The sequence below is a fragment of the Clupea harengus genome, chromosome 15 (genome assembly GCF_900700415.2).
Source record: "Clupea harengus chromosome 15, Ch_v2.0.2, whole genome shotgun sequence".
NCBI classification, from domain to species: Eukaryota; Metazoa; Chordata; class Actinopteri; order Clupeiformes; family Clupeidae; genus Clupea; species Clupea harengus.
In genome coordinates, this window is record NC_045166.1 from 3,470,267 (window position 1) to 3,489,055 (window position 18,789).

Here is an 18,789-nt window from a genome sequence, read left to right on the forward strand (position 1 = left end):
TGGAAGATCAGACCCCATCTAGGCCCAAGCCCTTGTGCACGCCCTGGTCAGTTCCAGATTTGACTATCATATTTGTCGGCATGCATGTGAGATAAAACCTTTGCAGAGGATCCAGAATTCGACTGCATATCTGGTCTCTGATCAGCAGTTCACATGTCACCCCTCTCCTCTGCTGATTACTCTTCACTGCCTACCTGTAGCTGCTAGAATTAAATTGAAATCTTACCCTCTTTAATGTTATCTGACTAAATCTTAAATATCAGAATATGTTTTGTAAGTAGCATTGGATAAAAGTGTCTGCCAAATACCTTAATCGTTATACTTTATATTGGGCTATCACGCATGCCCTTTTAATTTCATGTGCTATATCAACCAGACTTGATAATGGGCGGTGATGTCGTCGTTCCCCCAATCCATCAACTTGGACACGATTGGTTAAAGAAATGTCAGTCAAAAGTAGATGGACCGCAGACTAGATGTCGTCGACCCTCGTGATAAAATAGGCGTTGCTAACAGTGACGCAATCATTCATTAGCCTATGCTTTGAGGTAGGAGCTTGTTGTTAAAATCATAGGAAGACGTTTGGTGAAGAGAGTAAACTGTGATTTTTGATTGAACGTGAAAACGTGTGTTAAACACGAACGTAGACAGCTGAGCTCAGTTCTGTTCAATCGACAGTTATAATATCTACTGCCTGATGGAAAACGTCTTTAGAGAACACCTCAGTGGTGTTTTTTAAGCCCAGTCAATGTTTCAGTGTTTCTTTGTCGGCGGAGACTTCCTCCTGTTAGCTAAACCGAGTTAAGGATGTAGGCTAACGTTAACCTAAAAAAAGTGGATGGTGTCTATCCAGCCACACACCCACGACAGCTTTATTGAGTGAGATGTCTTGTCGTGATTCTAACCTTATTACTGGATCATCGCTACAGTTATTGATGTGGGTTCCTTCACTTGATCAACACCGACATTTTCCTGTACGGCGGGCAGTGAATAAGGTTTGTAATTATTTCCTAACATAGGTTATAGGTTTGTAGGCCTATTTTATAAACCTTTAGTCCATTCCGGGGCCGACTTGCCGAAGGCATTTAAGGTTGCATGGTTCAAGCATCTGTCTGTCTGTCCCCACTGTTAACCTAGAAATACTTAGCTAAATAGAATTGCATTACCAGTATGTGATGTATTTTAGCTCAAAGGGTCAACTTAGTCCAACACTTCAATAAACGCTCAATGAAATGAATAGATTCACTAGATTCATACTCTGAAAATAAAGCCTTGTTCAGACCGTAGACTAATAAATGCAAAGGTTGCCGATAGAAACAGACTTGCCTGATCAATTCGGCTAGCTGTGGTTTATTTGCCGGCGGACATAAACCCATGGTGAAATGAACGGACTTGTTTAGGAGTTGGAGTAGGAGGAGTATTGAAGGTAAACAGAATTTGGGTTAATATATTCTAAAACTAGAATGTGATTATAGCCTAATTCCGGATGGCAATTTTAGCTCCATATTTAATATAGAATTTCTATTCAGAATGTCATGGACATGGCATAGCTTGCTGGTCCTCATTGGCTTTCTATCATGATAGACCAGCTATTTATGTGACCATATCACACTCTAAACAGTGAAGTGGGAATTGTTGTGTTATGCTTCTAAAAGCAATTGTTGCCGTAGGATGATGAAATGATTGTTATTTTACTTTCAGTGGGTGGTTTGACCCTTGCTGTCAGATCATAGCATATTTACATGTAATGCACTAGATTGTGCATATTTACATGTAATGCATTAGATGTCTAAATATAGTCTTTAATGGACACAACGGACAACATATTTAGAGCTACTTAAATCTGATCTTAGATGCCTGGGCCTTGTTGCTAGGTTCAACAAGCACTCTGCATGCCATGCTGTCACTGATTCTACCCTTCTCTGGTTACTATGGTTTCTGCATTAGATAGTTGCATTTCCTCTTTGGTCGTTCTTTGATTTGGGAGTTTTCTTGTGTTTTTCTCAGTTGTGGCATTAAAATGTGATTCTTAGGGGAAACACTCCGACTCTTAAAATGATTGACGGCAATTAAATGGTCATGGTATTTAGATCAAGACTTCTTGTATTTAAACACATAAATGTTAGCATACTTCAATCTAAAGAAATATTATTATTATGTCTGTTCACCCTTGACTGTCACCATGCAAGATTAAGGGAAGACTCAAGTAATTGTTAGTATTAGGTATATGTCAAGAGTATTGATCTTTACTTTACACGCATACCTGTTTCATTGTGAAGATTAGTAAGCCAGGTCTCCTAGTCACTGGTCCAACGGGCTAGGCCAGGTACTGGTAGAGAATTTGTAAATAACTTGTATTTGTAAATAACATTCACAACCAGGAATAAAAAAAACAACCAGGTTGCCTTTGATTGTGCACAGACTAAGTTGCCCCTCTATGCAGTGGTGATGCCCTACTTTTTAGTGCATTTTGAAGATCGATGTAAATGGAAAAATGAATATTAGTTATTTCAGTCTGTTAACCGACATAATAACAAAACAAAAAAACAGACTTGATTTGAACTAAACACATCTCTCTTCCCAGTGCAGGAGAGAAAATCTATGTTTAAATGATATCTCCATATCAGAGTGTAGGTGTCGTTGGACATCTGCTCCACAGCAGGTCTAAGATAATAGGCTATGGTTTGTTTGGACAAGCGATAAGATTTTTATTGCTGTCAGATCTGTCGCCAGATGAACATTTGCCTTCTCAATCATGCTGCACAAAAATGGCCCATTATATTAGGCTAAATGTTCATGATGTGTGAGTGCAGATTGGTGGTTTAATGTAGTGATGCACTGAAAACAGAATGAGTAGACGGATGTTTACTCGTCACATGTAGCGAGAAAAAATGTGGCCAGCCTGCTCAGTGCCTCGTTTCCTATTCAGAAACGTCAGTCGTTCCTTTTCTTATCAGCAACTTCAATATTGTGTCAAAAGCGCCCCACCAATGGGTCAGCAATCACTAATGCTTTATGTTTGCATAAACTACAGCGTGGCCATTGTGCGCAGCCATCGCTTCCTGCACAACAACACAACCACATGCACGAGTTGCCCCTAAACAAATCTGTGGCACCACACAAAATGAGCAGTGATTACCCAGTAAGAACTGAGATTCAGAAGACTGGACCCAATGACGTGTCAGAGGGTACTCTTATATATAGGCTCATATGCTCTAAAAATAAATAAGCCCTAAAACTCATAAGCTTAGGAAAAGTTTTAAACTATCTCAATGAAATAATCGTCGTTGAGATTGTAATGATTGCTCATTCTAGAATGCAAGAGGTGAAAATGAAGACACTGTAATCAACCCAAAAATGAATTGTGGTGGAAGTCATTTAGACAAATAGCTCACTTGCGGTCTCAGGGTGACTGGGCTCTCAGATTTGGAACTTGAATGTCCCTTCAGTTAGCCTTGAAATATCTGAAAATACTTCCAAACCCCATCAATGCCTTATAAGAAAGTGTTGGGCAAGCACAGATGTGCGACTCAAAGAGAGCAGAAGATCTGAAGGTCTCCTCCAGCTGACCCTTTTCATATAGAGTCACATGAGGCTTTGGACTCCCCCTCCCACCTACATTTTTCATGGCCAACAGTAAGTTGGTCAAATAAACTTTTAGTGAACCGGTCAAATTGCTCCTTTGAAATGTCAGCACCACACTTGGTAAACTGACAGTGGGATTGCTGTGGTGTGCTCATATTCAAATACTAATGTATATGTCTTGTAGATGGTGGGGATGTATGATGAACTGGTTCATTCATTGATGAACACAACACAAAGTCATTCATACGCAGTGGCTTCTCTTGGCGTGAGCTAGCCAAATCATGTTCTATGTGTTTGAAATCTTCCAAGGTTCTCATTCTAGAAGGCTTGTTGGATCAGACACCAGTAAAAGCGTTTCTCCATACCTTCAAACTCTGGGAAATAAAGCGGTCTTGCTAGATAAAGCATCTATCCTTAACAGGGCCTGGCTAGACACAGAACATCAGAAAGGGTAGGGATCGGTTTAAACCAGTGTTTCACGGACTTTTCATGGCAGGCCCCCCTTTGACAATGAAAAACGATTGTGGATGTAATTTTCCCCATACAAACAGTTTAGATAAAGGGAAATCGGTATGCATTTCAACACGACACTTGTTACTAAATAAAATGAAGGTTTTTTTTTTTTTTTTTGTTCAGTAGTTTCAGATTTCACTTACCACTCACTTTCTCCTTCTGTCTGTTGCTCATCCATCTCCAGCTTCCTGCCACAGGATCCATCCCCGATGTTGGGATGTCACTACTGAAGCCACCACCACGTTGGGTAGAAGACTTCTAGTCACCATGCCTCAACACTGGTCAGCCATTTGTGGGGAAGAATGGTGTATGCCACTGACGTTGCCATTGCTCATGTTGTGGAGGCCAACACCACCTTTCCCAGCCTGGTTGGTTTTAGGGTGCTGAACTCCACCCAGCACCCTGAGGCTCACCAGGAGATGGAGCAACTGTCGACCGAGAACAGTTCTGTAGGATACAGGACATTTTCAGAACCAGTGAGTCCGGCGCCACGGGACAATGAACCAGGCCTCAGCCTACCACTGCAGATATTTTTCTGCATCGTCATCATTGCAATCCTGTTGGTGGCCTTCCTGGGTAATGTGGTGGTGTGTCTGATGGTCTATCAGCGAGCCGCCATGCGCTCGGCCATCAACATCCTGTTGGCTAGCCTAGCGTTCGCAGACATGATGCTGGCGGTCCTGAACATGCCTTTTGCCTTGGTGACCGCTGTAACCACAGACTGGATCTTTGGGGATATCTTCTGCCGGGTGTCGGCCATGTTCTTTTGGCTCTTTGTCATCGAAGGGGTGGCCATTCTGCTCATCATCAGCGTGGATCGCTTCCTCATAATTGTACAGAAACAAGACAAGCTAAGCCCACGGCGAGCCAAGGTTCTCATTGGAATCTCATGGGGCTTGTCTTTTTGCTTCTCCTTCCCTCTGGCTATTGGTCAGCCGTCGCTGCAGACCCCACCCCGAGCCCCCCAGTGTGTGTTTGGCTACACCAGTGAGCCTGGGTATCATGCGTATGTAGTGCTAATAATGCTAGTCTTCTTCTTTGTGCCGTTCATGGTCATGCTGTACACCTTCATGGGAATCCTGAACACCATCCGCCATAACACTATTCGCATCCACAGTCATCCTGACAGCATCAGTCTGAGTCAGGCCAGTAAACTGGGCCTCATGAGTCTGCAGAGGCCCTTCCAAATGAACATCGACATGAGCTTTAAGACCCGTGCCTTCACCACCATCCTCATCCTCTTCTCCATCTTCACCGTGTGCTGGGCTCCGTTCACCACCTACAGTCTGGTCTCCACCTTCAGCAGCGGCTTCTACCACAAGAACAGCTTCTTCGAGATCAGCACGGGGCTCCTCTGGTTGTGCTACCTCAAGTCGGCCCTGAACCCCCTCATCTACTACTGGAGAATCAAGAAGTTCCGTGTCGCCTGCCTTGATTTGATGCCCAAGTACTTTAAGTTCCTTCCTCAGCTGCCAGGCCATACCAGGAGACGGATCCGCCCGAGTGCTGTCTACGTGTGTGGGGAACATCGTTCTGTGGTATAGCAATAGACTCGAAACACGGCTGAAGACATTATTCTTTACGTCTATGACATTTCTGACTAATTATAGTAAGCTGTGATTTGTTTTTTTGCTTTTTGAAGGCTATGTCTTTGCTCTGTGGAAATCCGTTTACAACGCTTGTACATTAAGTGCTTAAAATGATGGGGTGAAAGACCTGCAAAAAGCGTGTGTTGCCATTGATATTTACTAGAATGTTTGTTTAGTGAACACCAGTCAGGATGCTGCTATATCTGGTGAAAAATGTGCAATTTCAGTGTACTGTACAATTCTATTGAATGTAATAAAATGTGGATATTTGTTACATTGTTAACATTTGTTTAAAGTGTCTTTTTAAGTTTTCTGATAATAAATCCAGTCTACTTTTCCAGACTGGTGAACCTGATTGTTATTGAAGCTGTGAACATGAATCACAAGTGAAGTGTGTATAAAATGGAAAAAGAGCATTTCCAAAAGTAATCTGCACGTTCCCAAACTATTTTACAGACTGTATATGAATTCGTACATCTGTTACAGTAGGCAGGTGTCATACATCACATGCAGTTATGTCTGCGTATGTAGACTATTTTTGTAGAATAACATTATTGGATGGAAACTGTAGTAGAGGCATATCTTATTTTCAAAGTGGTAAAATAAGTGGTGATTTACCTCTGAGGATTTGCACAGGAAGACCTTATTTGTTGTGTGTTTGTATCTTGTTTTTGATCCTTGTTGCCCCAATGGAATGGTGTATTAAACCATGACTTCCTGATGCCAGAGTAATGGTATCTGATTGCACTCTCTGCAGGTTTAAGACAGTTTTGTACGCTCTATATACCTTTGTTCCTTATTGTTTATTTCTAAGGCCAGCCAAATTTGACCTGTGCAGAATACTAAATGCTTCTTTAATATCTATAAATTGTCGGTTATTCACTTAGTAAACACTATATTTAAATGCTTGAATGTTTAATAAGTAAAGTCTGGATTAAACTTTCTTTGGAATTTAAATTGTGTAGTTGGTCTTGATTCAAAATGTCATTGGACACACAATTTTGTAATTGGAGGGGGGTGTGTAATGGACCGAATGAAAAGATTTATGTAATAGAGGGTGCAGACAGCACAAACAGTCAGTCAGTCACCGAAGAACAGAGAATCTAGATGCGTGTTTAGGGTGTGGGTATCAGGGATAGGCAGCCCCAGTGGCCCTTGTTGTCTAGCCAGTTTCATTTAGATGAGGATTATTCAAATGCAGCCAGCATTGCGATGAGACAATTCCTCTCCGCTTTGGAAATACAAAGGATGATTTTCTTAATCAGTGTCCTCTGTGGAATTCATTATTCTGCCTGCAGTGCTTAATGAGTACGTTCAGCGCTTTGAAGCTCACCTTAATCATAGCTCAGGGTGCCATTACTAAGCAACAGAAACTTGGGGGTGTCTCAAGAGAGGCTGTGGAGACGAGACGAAAGTCTTATGCTCTGGGAAGGGTACCTTGTTCTCCTGGAGAAATGGCATGCTTGTCTGGGCTCGGGGATTCAGCAGGCAACAGCAGACAAACGCAGCATATTCTGAAAAGATACGCACATAAGAACACGTTCTTCACTTTAGGATAAATAACAATGGTTGGCTCCCAGAGAAATAAAAAATGACACGTTTGATGGTTGTCTGCTGTCAGACACGGCTGCTTTTGACAGACCATCTAATTGGTGTTTACTAATCCTTTATGGCAGAGAAGGGCTTCCCTCTCATGAGCAACGAAATATGCCAGCCCTAAAGGATTGAACTCCCTGATGTTATTTCCCTGTTCCATATGCGATGATGTTGACTGCATCACCTAGGAACCTGATGATACACAAGTGAAGTGAAGTGGCTTTAGTCATAGGACTGTGTTTTTAATTTGAGAGTATTCTATATGGATATTTAACCTTTTTGCTGACACTTTAATTCCAAGCCACCAATATTAATGGCATAGTGGAGGCATACATTTGAATCAGTGAACTGCTGTGTGAGTGTCAGATTCGGACACAACTGGGATTAGTAATTTGATATACATTTTGGCCACACAGTCTGATTGGAAAGTGTCTTAACCATGCTGAGTTCTCATAATAGCACAGAATGTTGCCTTTCAAATTCAAGTCATGGAATTTATGCTTTTTTTTTTTCTTTTTTTTTACTAACCCCAATTTTTGATTGATTCCCACAGCAAATTCAGTCACTTCCGGCTGCAAAAACACTGGCTTCTATCTCTGTCAGGTGGGTGATATAAGAAATGTGGCTGAACCTGCCCTAAACTGCTTTGAGTGTAAACAGGATGATTTATTAAAGTCATGCAAAGGTGAAATAATCATTTCAGATGAGCCCATATTGCAAATGCCCCAGTGCCAGCATTTTGTAAACATTGTGAGGACCTTGTTCTTTTCAAAACAAAATGAATTCCCTTCCCAGTGAAGTCATCCCTTCGGGAGTCAATTTATAAGACATGCAGGTTGAATAGACCTAAACGATAGTTTTGTCAGTCAGTGATAATACAAACCAAATCAACGGTTTGTGTTATTAGACAGACAGCATGCCAAGCAGAAAAATGGGATCAGAATTCTCACCTTGAAAAATGTGGCTTGTGCTTGAGAAAGCTCTTCCTTGTTTCCATGGCAATAAGTAGGAGCACATGTCTACAGAGTCAGTGTATGTGTGGTGCACGTGTCTTGGATCTGACATTAGAGGGTTGGAAGAAACAGCTGTGGAAAAAAAGAATACACTTCAGACCCCTTCAGTAAGAGATATCCGAAATATGTTGCGCCCCACTATAGGTTACTTTTGGTATTTGAGGAGTCGCACATATTACAATGCCATTTCTATGAGTTGGATGAGTTGTAAGCTAATTAGCTTTTTAAAACTTGTCCATACATGTGTTGACATTAATTGAGGTTTCTAAAATGCAAAGTAGCATATCCACTAAAACCTAATTTCAACGTTTGTATTATTATTATTCCTTCAATTCAGTTTTTATTCTTCTTTTTCATACTATTATTTATAGAATGTTTCCATAATGTGCGTGTGTGTGATGTGATGGTTTCAGGACACATGTAAAAGGGCACATTTGGTTAGATCCTGACATGATATTATTTCCTACCCTGATCATTTTCCTTCTCATTGTTTATCATTTGTTTGCGGTGGGCCTCATTTAGTCATGCAGTGATTAATCATGGCTCCAACCTCCAGATGATCTCTCATATCGCTTTAACTCTTCATATACTCCATGGTCTGGAATATCAACCCTCTTAATCCGTTGAATGTCATGGATTGTTTATGCAGTTTTATCTCAAATGTGTAAATTCTGCTATGACCTAAGCTGTATCACATGATGTGGTTGTTTGATTTATATCTGTGTGTATATATATATATACTCCTACCTATCAACATATACAGACTACAATCTTGCAATCAGACTACAATCTTACAATCTTGCAATACAAGACTACAATCTTGTAACTGAAGTAAGGCTATATTGGCATGTCTGTTTTTGAACTACAGCTAAATTATGTTACATAATACAAATCCCTGCATTAACCTTATTGCATTCACTAGAGGACTCAGATAATGTAATTACCTTCCCACAGCGGCACACACAGATGAGCTACTTATCACCGTTGATATGGTAACACCAACAGGCAGGAGTGAAATAATTTCCTCATCTTTCAAGAATGAGCTTCTTTCTCTCATCATGCACATTATATCCCACTGCTATAGATGCAGTGCACTCCAAACCATTATGCTCAATGGCCACAGGCAAGTTAATCAGGAAGAATCCTTAAGCACATAAGGGGGGGCCCATCTGCTTGGAAGCCGGCCGGGTAGAGAGGTAGAGATAGTGGCAGAAGGGGAGGGGAAACAATCAGAAACATGGCAGATGAAATTATACACCTATCAGAATGAGCATGCTAGCATACAGTGGGTTATGTGCCCAAGAAGCACACAGATTAGTCCTCATTAGGCCTAACAAGGTACACCTGATCTCAACTGGTGATGTGTATAAAAGAAACCTGTCCAAAGAATCATACTTCACACCTTCAACCTCACCACCATGGGCAAGACCAAAGAGTTGACCAAGGATGTCAGAGATAAGATTCTAGACCTGCACAAGGCTGGAATGGGTTACAAAACCATCGGCAAGCAGCTTGGTGAGAAGCAGACAACTATTGGTGCGATTATTCGTAAATGGAAGCAACACCAAACAACTGTCAATCGCTCTAGGTCTGGGGCTCCATGCAAAATATCCCCACATGCGGTATCGGTGATCATCCGAAAGGTGCAGAATAACCCCAGAACTACACAGGGGGAGCTCGTGAATGATCTCAAGGCAGCTGGGACCACAGTCACCAAGAAAACCATTGGCAACACACTACGCCGTAATGGTTTGAAGTACTGCAGCACTCGCAAGGTCCCCTTGCTCAAGGAGGCACATGTACAGGGCCGTCTGAAGTTTGCCAATGAACACTTGAATGATTCTAAGGAGGATTGGGAGACAGGATGTGGTCAGATGAGACCAAAATCAAGCTCTTTGGCATCAACTCGACTTGCCGCGTTTGGAGGGGGAAGAATGCTGAATATGACCCTAAGAACACCATCCCCACCGTCAAGCATGGAGGTGGAAACATTATGCTTTGGGGCTGTTTCTCTGCCAAGGGTACAGGACGACTCCACTGCATCGAGGGGACTATGGATGGGGCCATGTAACGTGGAATATTGGGCTTGAACCTCATTCCCTCATCCCCTTCCATTGAAAACGCAACCTTAAGGATTTGGAGAGGATCTGCAAAGAGGAGTGGACCAAAATCCCTCCTGAGATGTGTGTAAACCTGGTGACCAACTACAAGAAAAGTCTGACATCTGTGCTTGCCAACAAGGGTTATTCCACCAAGTACTAAGTCATGTTTTGCTAGGGGTTCAAATACTTATTTTCTGCATCAAATGCAAATTAAGTCATACATGTTATAAAATGCAGTTTTCTGGATTTTTTTTGTTGATATTCTGTTTCTCACTGTTAAAATACACCTACTATTACAATTATAGATCACACATTTCTTTGCAAGTGGCCACACTTGCGAAATCGGCAGGGGTTCAAATACTTATTTTCCCCACTGTACATGTGGTAAATGTACACAATACATACAAATATAACTTGGTATATACATGATGCATACAAAATTGAGAGTGGATCAATAAGGTGGGGAGAGAGCACTCAAGTATTGTAGAACTAGTGCTAGCACAGTATGGGATCGAATAAGTGCATGCCAGTGGGGTGTGGGTGGGTGTATGTAGGCCGAGGGTTTCTGCAACTACATCAGGTGGAGAGACTACAACAGCATCCCACAGTGAAGATAGTCTAGACTAGGAGGGAAAGAAAGAAAGAAAGAAAGAGTCAAAGTGAGTGGGTAGAGTTCGGCCGCCAATTCGTGTACATGTACAGAATGGTTATGGTGATGATGAATAAAGGTGCTGTTCGCAGTTCCATGTAGCTATATAAATACAGAATAGACTCAAGGAGCCACCAGGGCATTGCTCCAACAGTGAGAGGAACATGGAAATAGAGCCAATGAACACTACGTTTAAAGCCATTTCAGATCTCCATCTAATCTACATAATAATAGCAAGTATACTATACACAAATACAAATCAATCTTTGATTACCTTGCCTTGCACATATGTGAGAAAATGCATGTTTTGTATGCAGTAAGATGTGCACATACGTTCATTTGAAGCCAGGTGGGGCCAGGCTTATATCAGCAACCTACTGACTGATGGATGACAGCTCTACCACCGGAGCCCCAACCACAGTTAGGATACAATGACGAAAGTTGTTTTGCAGCATTATTTCAGAAGACACATAACATAGGTTTTTTTTATGTCTTTTATTTTCAGCACTACAGGTGCAAGATTAACTGGGGGACACACAACGTAGGTCCAGTGTACAGTGTGGCCCCATATTCTTGTGAGGGACAGCTCACACACAAAGATCAAAAGTGTTAATACCTACACACCTGCATCCCAGAACCATGTAGACAACCTTGCTTTTTTATTCTGTGACAAACAAACAAGAGTTGCATAGTAGAAGCAGCAGTACTGTGCACATTTATAAAGACAAGATTAATTCTGTTAGATAGCTCATTTTTTGTGGGTTGCCGAGAAACAAATAAGGTCCTGACAAATGGATGTTGAGTAACACAATGTTAATTTGTGGGTGAATTATCCCTTTTAGGCGAGGTGTACAATTCACTGACAGACATATAAGCACTTTTCAGTGCAAGGGTGGATTTACAGTACCGCCTCTTTGAGGTTGCTTTTTTTTCCACAAACATTTCCCACAATGTTAAACAGTGACAAATGTAAATTAAACCAAATTAGTTGAAAGTCCTTGGCTTTGGCCAAGCATTCTACTGTATTATGTGTATTTTCTAAAGAGAACCACCTTTTGCTCTTGGATGGCTCTTCTTTCCTCAGTGTGTGTAGCATGAGGACATCATCTCTTCACAGCTAAAGTCTCTTACAATGGGAGCACAGGCTGTTTGCAGAGTTAAGGCTGGAATCAAATGCAGCAATGTTTCCTGCCAGATACCGGAACTACTTGGGATCCCATCAAATTTCGACCTTCACTTGTCCAAGCAGGGGCGTCAAATATTTGGTTTACCTAATTTGTTTTATTAAATTATTTATCCATTCGGTTGTCGGTTCTATAGTTTTTATTCCTCTGTGACCGAGTTTTTTTTCTGTGAGAAGACGAGGTCTTTGACTTCTGCGGTCAATGAGAGCAACTCTTTGTGGATGGCCTCGGCGTCGTCCACACTGCCGTCCCCTCCTTCTTGCTCCTGCTTCTTCCCCTGGCTCTGGCTCTGGCCCACCAGCTCTCTCACCACCAGTGCCTGGTACCGTGACAGCAGCTTGTGCTGATCCTACACAACCACAAACCACACAGGCAGGCATCCATTAGTAAACACTGTCCACTGGGACAAATTCCATAAAAGGCTTCCAATTTATACTTAACCTCCAGAGAGTTGGGCACTACCTGATATCTACATGGATATCTGTGGCACCACTACCATCACGTTAGAAGCAAACTTAACTTTTGAGTGTATACCTGATGGAAATAATGACTTTAAATATTTAAGAATGTTTCAGAATGTTGCTGATGTTACTGGAATGAGGACGTGTGGATTTGAGCAGTGAATGTGTCACGGCACCTCAGGGATCTTGCCGACCAAGGTGCCTATGATCTGGGGCACGCAGCGTCCGGGCGCGTGCAGCATGCAGTGGGTGGTGGCCTGGAAGAGCAGCACGCTGGTCAGGTGCAGCACCAGCGCAGGATCCTCCGTCAGCTTCAGCTGCTCCAGCAGGGCCTGCCGGTGCTGAAAGAGGGCCTGCCTGCGGGAGCGGGAGCGGGAGCGCACACACACACACACACACACACATATTGGAGAGCTGATGCCACTGCAGTAGGGTATCAAATTACTTTCTCATCTACATCATCATCATTTTCAGAAGGACTACATGTGGATGCATGTGTATTAAATTTGCATAACTGCCACAACTCCCCAGTTTGTGTCTTGACAGGTACATTTGTGTCTTCTTGAAGGAGCAATTCTAATGAGGTGTTCAAAGACGTGTGTACATGCAGACGAGAGAAAAGAAACACTGGCCACATGAAATCACATGACTTCTGCACAATTTCCTTCCCTTTTCTGCGTGGACCGAACCCCAAGGACCAGATATGTGTTTAAAACTGTACCTCTCCCTCTTCTTGTCTCCTCTCTTCAGCATGAACCCACATTCCTCGGAAGTGGCTTCTAAATTGGTAATAAAGTCCTCAATACTCTGCAAAAGAAAAAGTGCACACCAGATTATCTAAAATGAAGTCATTTTCTATACCATTATGAATGACAAAAAGCCAGTCTTCTTTGTGGGAAGCTTTTCACATGGGCAGAAATGGAAGTAAATGGATGTGCTCGAGCTGAACTGGTGACCTACTTTTCCATTCAGAGAGTTATGCAGCTTCATTAGAGGAGCCTTGGTCTCATTGGGCATCTTTCCCAAGATCTTCGATCGGACCTGAGGGACACAGCAGCACACTGAAGATGGCGCTCCACGCACTTGAAGAATGAAAAACTTAGTAAAACACACCAACAGCGCGGTACCTCATTAGTAATGGCACCCGAGCCGTCCGAAGTGATCATGCCATCCGATGCCACAAAATTGACAAGGATGTTGGTGACATCGGAGCACACAGTCTTCAGCACATGCTTGGCGATGTTTACTTGGGTGTCATCTAATGAAAGGAATTCAAACAGTTAGTACGTTTAAAATCAGCGGTTGGAAGAAAAAGTCAAACAAAAAGCACAATGCATATGCAGCCCTTAAAATATATACCTGAGAAGATCTTTGTGCCCTTATCAAACAGCTTGATGTTGTTGTACAAGTTAGTGACCTCTTCCTGAAGGTCCTTTACATTCTTCTTGCGGTTGCCCCCTGAACCTGATGAGCTTGAGGACAGAAAGGTTGTTCGCACCACTTCCTGGTATGTCTTTGCCAAAGGCCTGCCAGATGAGAATAAATATTTGAATTAATACTTTTACTGGACAAACAACAATGAAGTTTGACATGGAATTTGTTATTGGAGAGAGTTCACGATCACTCTCAAATATACAAAAGAGATTCAAACCTCAGTAAATGTTCTGCCAGATCCAGCAGCATGTCCTCGGAGCAATCACACACCTTCTCCTCCAGGAAGCCCACAATCTCATCAACAGACATGAAAGGAATCTCCGCCTGTCGACTGGCATCTTTAAAAAGAAATCGATAAGAAATACATGTTAACGCAATGAAAAATCAATACACATATAAAGGCTATACAAAGATGGGACTCTGTACAGTATGGCTAGAATCTGTGCTCGTACTTTGTGTGGTGGCTCCCGCCTCATCATCACTGTCGTCATCTTTTCTCATCCCCTTTTTCTTGGTCTTGCGGATCCTGATCTCCCGGGCATTGCCCCCGCCACCCCCCTTCACACTGCCACCACCCTCTGGGGAAAGGACATGCAAGACAGTTTGTTTAAGATCACAGGAGCCCCATGAGAGGCACAACACTAGTTTTTACACCTTATTGTTGCTCTGCAGAAACAACCCCATTACGGGCTTTTGTGTATTGTGTATTCATGAAGGCCTTGGGCTGTGGTGCTTCCTCACCTGCAGCTTTCTTCTTACGGTCGTCCCTCTTGTCTTTTTTGGAGGTGGCAGTGTTATTAGCCAGCACAGATGGCTGCCTAAGATCCTCTTCTGTGATCAAAAATACTGGATTGCTCTTGACTTCCTGGAAAAGAAAAAGAAGACCTTGTGTTAAAAATGGCACCAACTTTTGAATGCATTCATTTATTAATAAATATTGGCACACTGACGTTTAATATCATACAAATAATGTTTCAAAAGCATAACACTGTTGAACTGCTTCTTTCACTACTGAATATTTCATTGTGCATACACATGCGTACCTTCTGTGCTTTGTGCTGCATGGCCTCGTCAAACAGAGTCACGCAGTTGCTGATGAACTTCTCACTGACCACCACGCTGCCGCTCAGGACCCGGGCAGATGACTGCACATTTGTCGTTCTCATGACTTGGCTTATTAGGATGCCAACATCGTCATTGGACAAACTGCTGGGTAGGATTGGCTGGGTACATGAGGAGCAGTTTAACAAGTTATAAGCCTGACACAATTATCATTTAACGCCAGACTACACAAAGATCAACTCGTAATTGTATTTACTTCTAATCATAGTAGATAGTAATGCCAAAGTTCAGTTGTCATGGCCTCGATGAGCTTTCCAGACCTGTAAATCTGTCCAAGTGGCTGAGCTCACTGCCTCTTCCACTGACGCTTCCAGCTGGTCAACTAAAGCCTGACCCACACAGGCTGACTTCAGGAAGAGCAGTTTGCTGGACTTAAAGCGCTTCTTAATGTAGTTAATAGGATCTGGGATGCCCAGTCGAGTCAGGGCTTCAAACTCTGAAAACATGCGAATAGAAAGAATGAGAGATAATACCAATAGAGAATGAAGCCATGTCAGGCGTGTCATTAACATACTGGAAAGACAAACAGAAAAGGGTTTCACACAAAAATGAGCCAGAAAAATATACAGTATATTTGATATATGAGTCAAGACTCACCAAGATATCCGTTCTGCTTGAGGAAAGAGTCCACCCAGTTGCTCTGTGTCTTGGAGTAGATGTCAGGGATGTAGACGGCTTTGTCCTGTCGGCCCCCCACCACTGTGCCTTTCACACGGCCACTGTTCACCAGCTCCTCGAGCACAGCTGGGGACAACACACCACGTCAGGAGGGCTACTGCACTAGTGTGGCAGAAAACTATTCATTTGAAATAATATTACGCCAAAAGATATTACTCCACTGTTTCAACTGTATATTTCAGCAATTGCACATAGGATTGAACATACATGTCTTAATGACAGGGACAGATTCTTAAAACATGTGTCTTATTGACATTCTCTGTCTATTATACTTACAATAAAGAAGATGCTCCTGAAACCCGTGGACACCGATGAGAGTATTAACGGGTGTTGGCCTGGAAACACAGTGGCACATTAGGCCTTAAAAGCATTCACAATAGCAGAAGGTTCTTAAAATTGGAAGGAGAGAGAAAAAGAGAGAGCAGAAAATGGGAATTTAAAAGGGCAAAAGCAGACACATGAAGGAACTGGAGCATACCGGGTGACTGCACTGAAAAGCCCTCGGATTCGTGCTTTGTGACGCAGCACAAAGGCCTCGGTGAAAATGACCCCCCTGTTGTATTGGTCCATTTGGCCCTGGATGATTTTGCCCAGGCGCATAGACAGCTCCTGGCACACAAAGAGCAAGGTATTGTTAGACATGGGTCACTCTAATCACAAACCTCCAAGAACGTCTCCAAGAACGTCTACCAGAGCCCCTTGAACTCACCTCTGTAAGGAAATCACCAGGCAGATCATAGTTTTTGCAGAGTTCAGGGATGGTTACCTGGCCAGCCTCTTGTAATTTATCATTAACCTCCTCTGCAAGGCGATTTAGGTAGTTCCTGTGATAGTATATGGTGACAAAAACGTTTGCAATCACAGCTGAGGTCAAGTTTTCTATTTGGCAGTCATGAGGCCGCATCCTAAACCAATATGTACCTCAAGGGCATGTTTTATTTAAGTGTAAAAATGGTTATCTGTGGTGCAAATTAAATGCAAAATGCAATTTTTAATAAAAAGTTCATACACACTGACAGTAATGGACAATAACACTTACTCGTCAATTAGCTGCCCGAGAACCAGCTGAATGTTTCTATCTGATTTTGCTATTTCATTGGCTCTCTTTTCAACATGTACCAAATCCACATTAATGATCTGTAGAAAAAGTGCATGAACATACCCAATTCAGTGTCAACATTAGATAATATAAAAGAGTGTCTATCTAAAATGATAGCATATGGCAACAATAATTGTAATCAAATGGATGGTGCACATTAGTCAAAAGATGAAATATTACTATTATAATAGCATGGTTTCTTGCCATTGTTATATTTACAGGTATATGTCAATTTAACAAACTTACTTTTTGTAGGTCCACAATGTTAACTCGACCTTTCATAAAAAGAAGAGTAAAGGCATGTCATCACCACCCTAATGGCTATTCATCCAGTTAAAAACACACACATTTAGGTTTTTAATTCCCACCCTTTAAATGCTTGTTATTGAGTATAGTTTTTTGGGAGAAAAAAAGGAAAGTAACTGACCTCCATGAATATAGAGTTCATCTCGGATTTCTCTGGTAATCTGACTTGGTGTAATGTACTCTTTTCCGTCCAGCGTATGAACAACATCTAGTTTCTTTTCTTCCACAAGTTTAGCAACGATTTCTATGCAATTCCTTTCTGATAATCTACACAGGGGGGAAACACAGGGTATGCATGGGGTCAATGAAACGAGCAACCATTTTTTTCTCCATGCCATTAAATGACACATGTAAGACTTTCTATAGGCTGGTATATAAGCCACCGCTCACTTTGCAAGATAGGATTTTGAACTTTGACAATTACCGATCTGCTAAATACGAAGCTTGTTAACTTGACTAGCAAGTCAACGCCTGACATGGTTCCATAGTAGTAGTAATAGAGAAATAGAGAGGCAGCATTGGAAGCTGTAAGCTAAGTATAAGCTGTCTTTAGTATTTTGCAACACTGTTTGGAGAATACCGTTAGCTATGCCAGTTAGCTAGTTCAAATGAGCTCAGTTATACAGAAAACTGCAGTCAAATCGTAGATGTCTGGCATTAGTGAAATAACACTGACCATGATACTTTGTTGCCGAACATCAAAACATCTGCTTAATACTGACATTAGGTGGTTTGTATTAAATTGCAGACCATATATTTATCTAGCTAACTAAGCTGGCTAATTTAACACAGCATAGTTGTTCAACGTGTTGTACTTGCACATGTTCTGATCTGGCTAGATTGTTTTGTACAACTGAAAGTTTAATATGTGGCATTGGACCACTTCATATGGTATAATTTGCTACTGCAGCTAACGCGGCGCTATCTAGACACCAACCTGTCGGCTTTAACGTTAGCTGTTGCTAGCTAGCTAGCTAACCTACCTTTGCACAGTGTCTGCAAATTGTGCTCTTTGAAAGTCTGCAGCGAGTCGCCTAATTTCCTCCCAATCAGCTGCCATCGTGGTGTCTAGTGAGTTTACTTAATTATTATGTTGATAGAACACTGTCGTGTTCCCATAAGTTGCAACAGACTGGTAGAAAGCAGGTTGAATTGGTTAGCCTAGGTTTTCACAGTGTTGACAATCAGCATGCTAAGCAGTCCCACGTCAGCTTAGAAACGTAATACGGATAGCTATGAAGTGCACTTTGTCTTCTGTAGAAGCGTTTGGGAATATCCCCGATCTTTTAACTGTAGGCTACCATAAGGACAGTATCTATAGGCCTACTATTCATTCAGTCTATTTGGGGAAAATGGCTTAACATTATGTTTACCCCCAAAAGTAGCCTACACACGTTTTACAAGGGAACATATACTCTGTGATTCTTTCCCCACCAGATTGATACAGTAATGTTTATT

The 18,789-nt window shown here is 42.0% G+C and overlaps 2 protein-coding genes across 2 annotated transcripts; one reads left to right on the forward strand and one right to left on the reverse strand.

The window, feature by feature from the left end:
- Window positions 1-503: 503 nt before the first annotated feature.
- On the forward strand, window positions 504-5,970 carry gpr63 (G protein-coupled receptor 63). Its single transcript, XM_012821410.2, has 2 exons — window positions 504-995; window positions 4,283-5,970. The coding sequence occupies exon 2, from the start codon at window positions 4,401-4,403 to the stop codon at window positions 5,640-5,642; it is 1,242 nt and encodes a 413-aa protein (XP_012676864.1). The 5' UTR covers window positions 504-995; window positions 4,283-4,400; the 3' UTR covers window positions 5,643-5,970.
- Window positions 5,971-11,689: 5,719 nt separating this feature from the next.
- Window positions 11,690-18,558, reverse strand: ufl1 (UFM1-specific ligase 1). Its single transcript, XM_012821422.3, has 19 exons — window positions 18,315-18,558; window positions 17,453-17,598; window positions 17,272-17,300; window positions 16,966-17,063; window positions 16,636-16,750; window positions 16,405-16,535; window positions 16,203-16,261; window positions 15,846-15,992; window positions 15,509-15,684; window positions 15,170-15,349; window positions 14,868-14,991; window positions 14,579-14,704; window positions 14,344-14,464; window positions 14,052-14,218; window positions 13,820-13,950; window positions 13,653-13,733; window positions 13,414-13,499; window positions 12,869-13,049; window positions 11,690-12,580 (listed from the first exon to the last, which is right to left on the reverse strand). The coding sequence occupies exons 1-19, from the start codon at window positions 18,389-18,391 to the stop codon at window positions 12,371-12,373; spliced, it is 2,385 nt and encodes a 794-aa protein (XP_012676876.1). The 5' UTR covers window positions 18,392-18,558; the 3' UTR covers window positions 11,690-12,370.
- Window positions 18,559-18,789: the final 231 nt, after the last annotated feature.

What these genes read in the sequence shown, in the direction of transcription:
- gpr63 (XM_012821410.2), top strand. Translation starts at nt 4,401, where the DNA reads ATGGTGTATGCCACTGACGTTGCCATTGCTCATGTTGTGGAGGCCAAC.
- ufl1 (XM_012821422.3), bottom strand. Translation starts at nt 18,391, where the DNA reads ATGGCAGCTGATTGGGAGGAAATTAGGCGACTCGCTGCAGACTTTCAA. An exon ending in CTGGTGATTTCCTTACAGAG is followed by an intron (nt 16,536 to 16,635) that starts GTGAGTTCAAGG and finishes TTTGTGTGCCAG; the next exon opens with GAGCTGTCTATGCGCCTGGG. An exon ending in CTGGCAGAACATTTACTGAG is followed by an intron (nt 14,219 to 14,343) that starts GTTTGAATCTCT and finishes CTCATCTGGCAG; the next exon opens with GCCTTTGGCAAAGACATACC.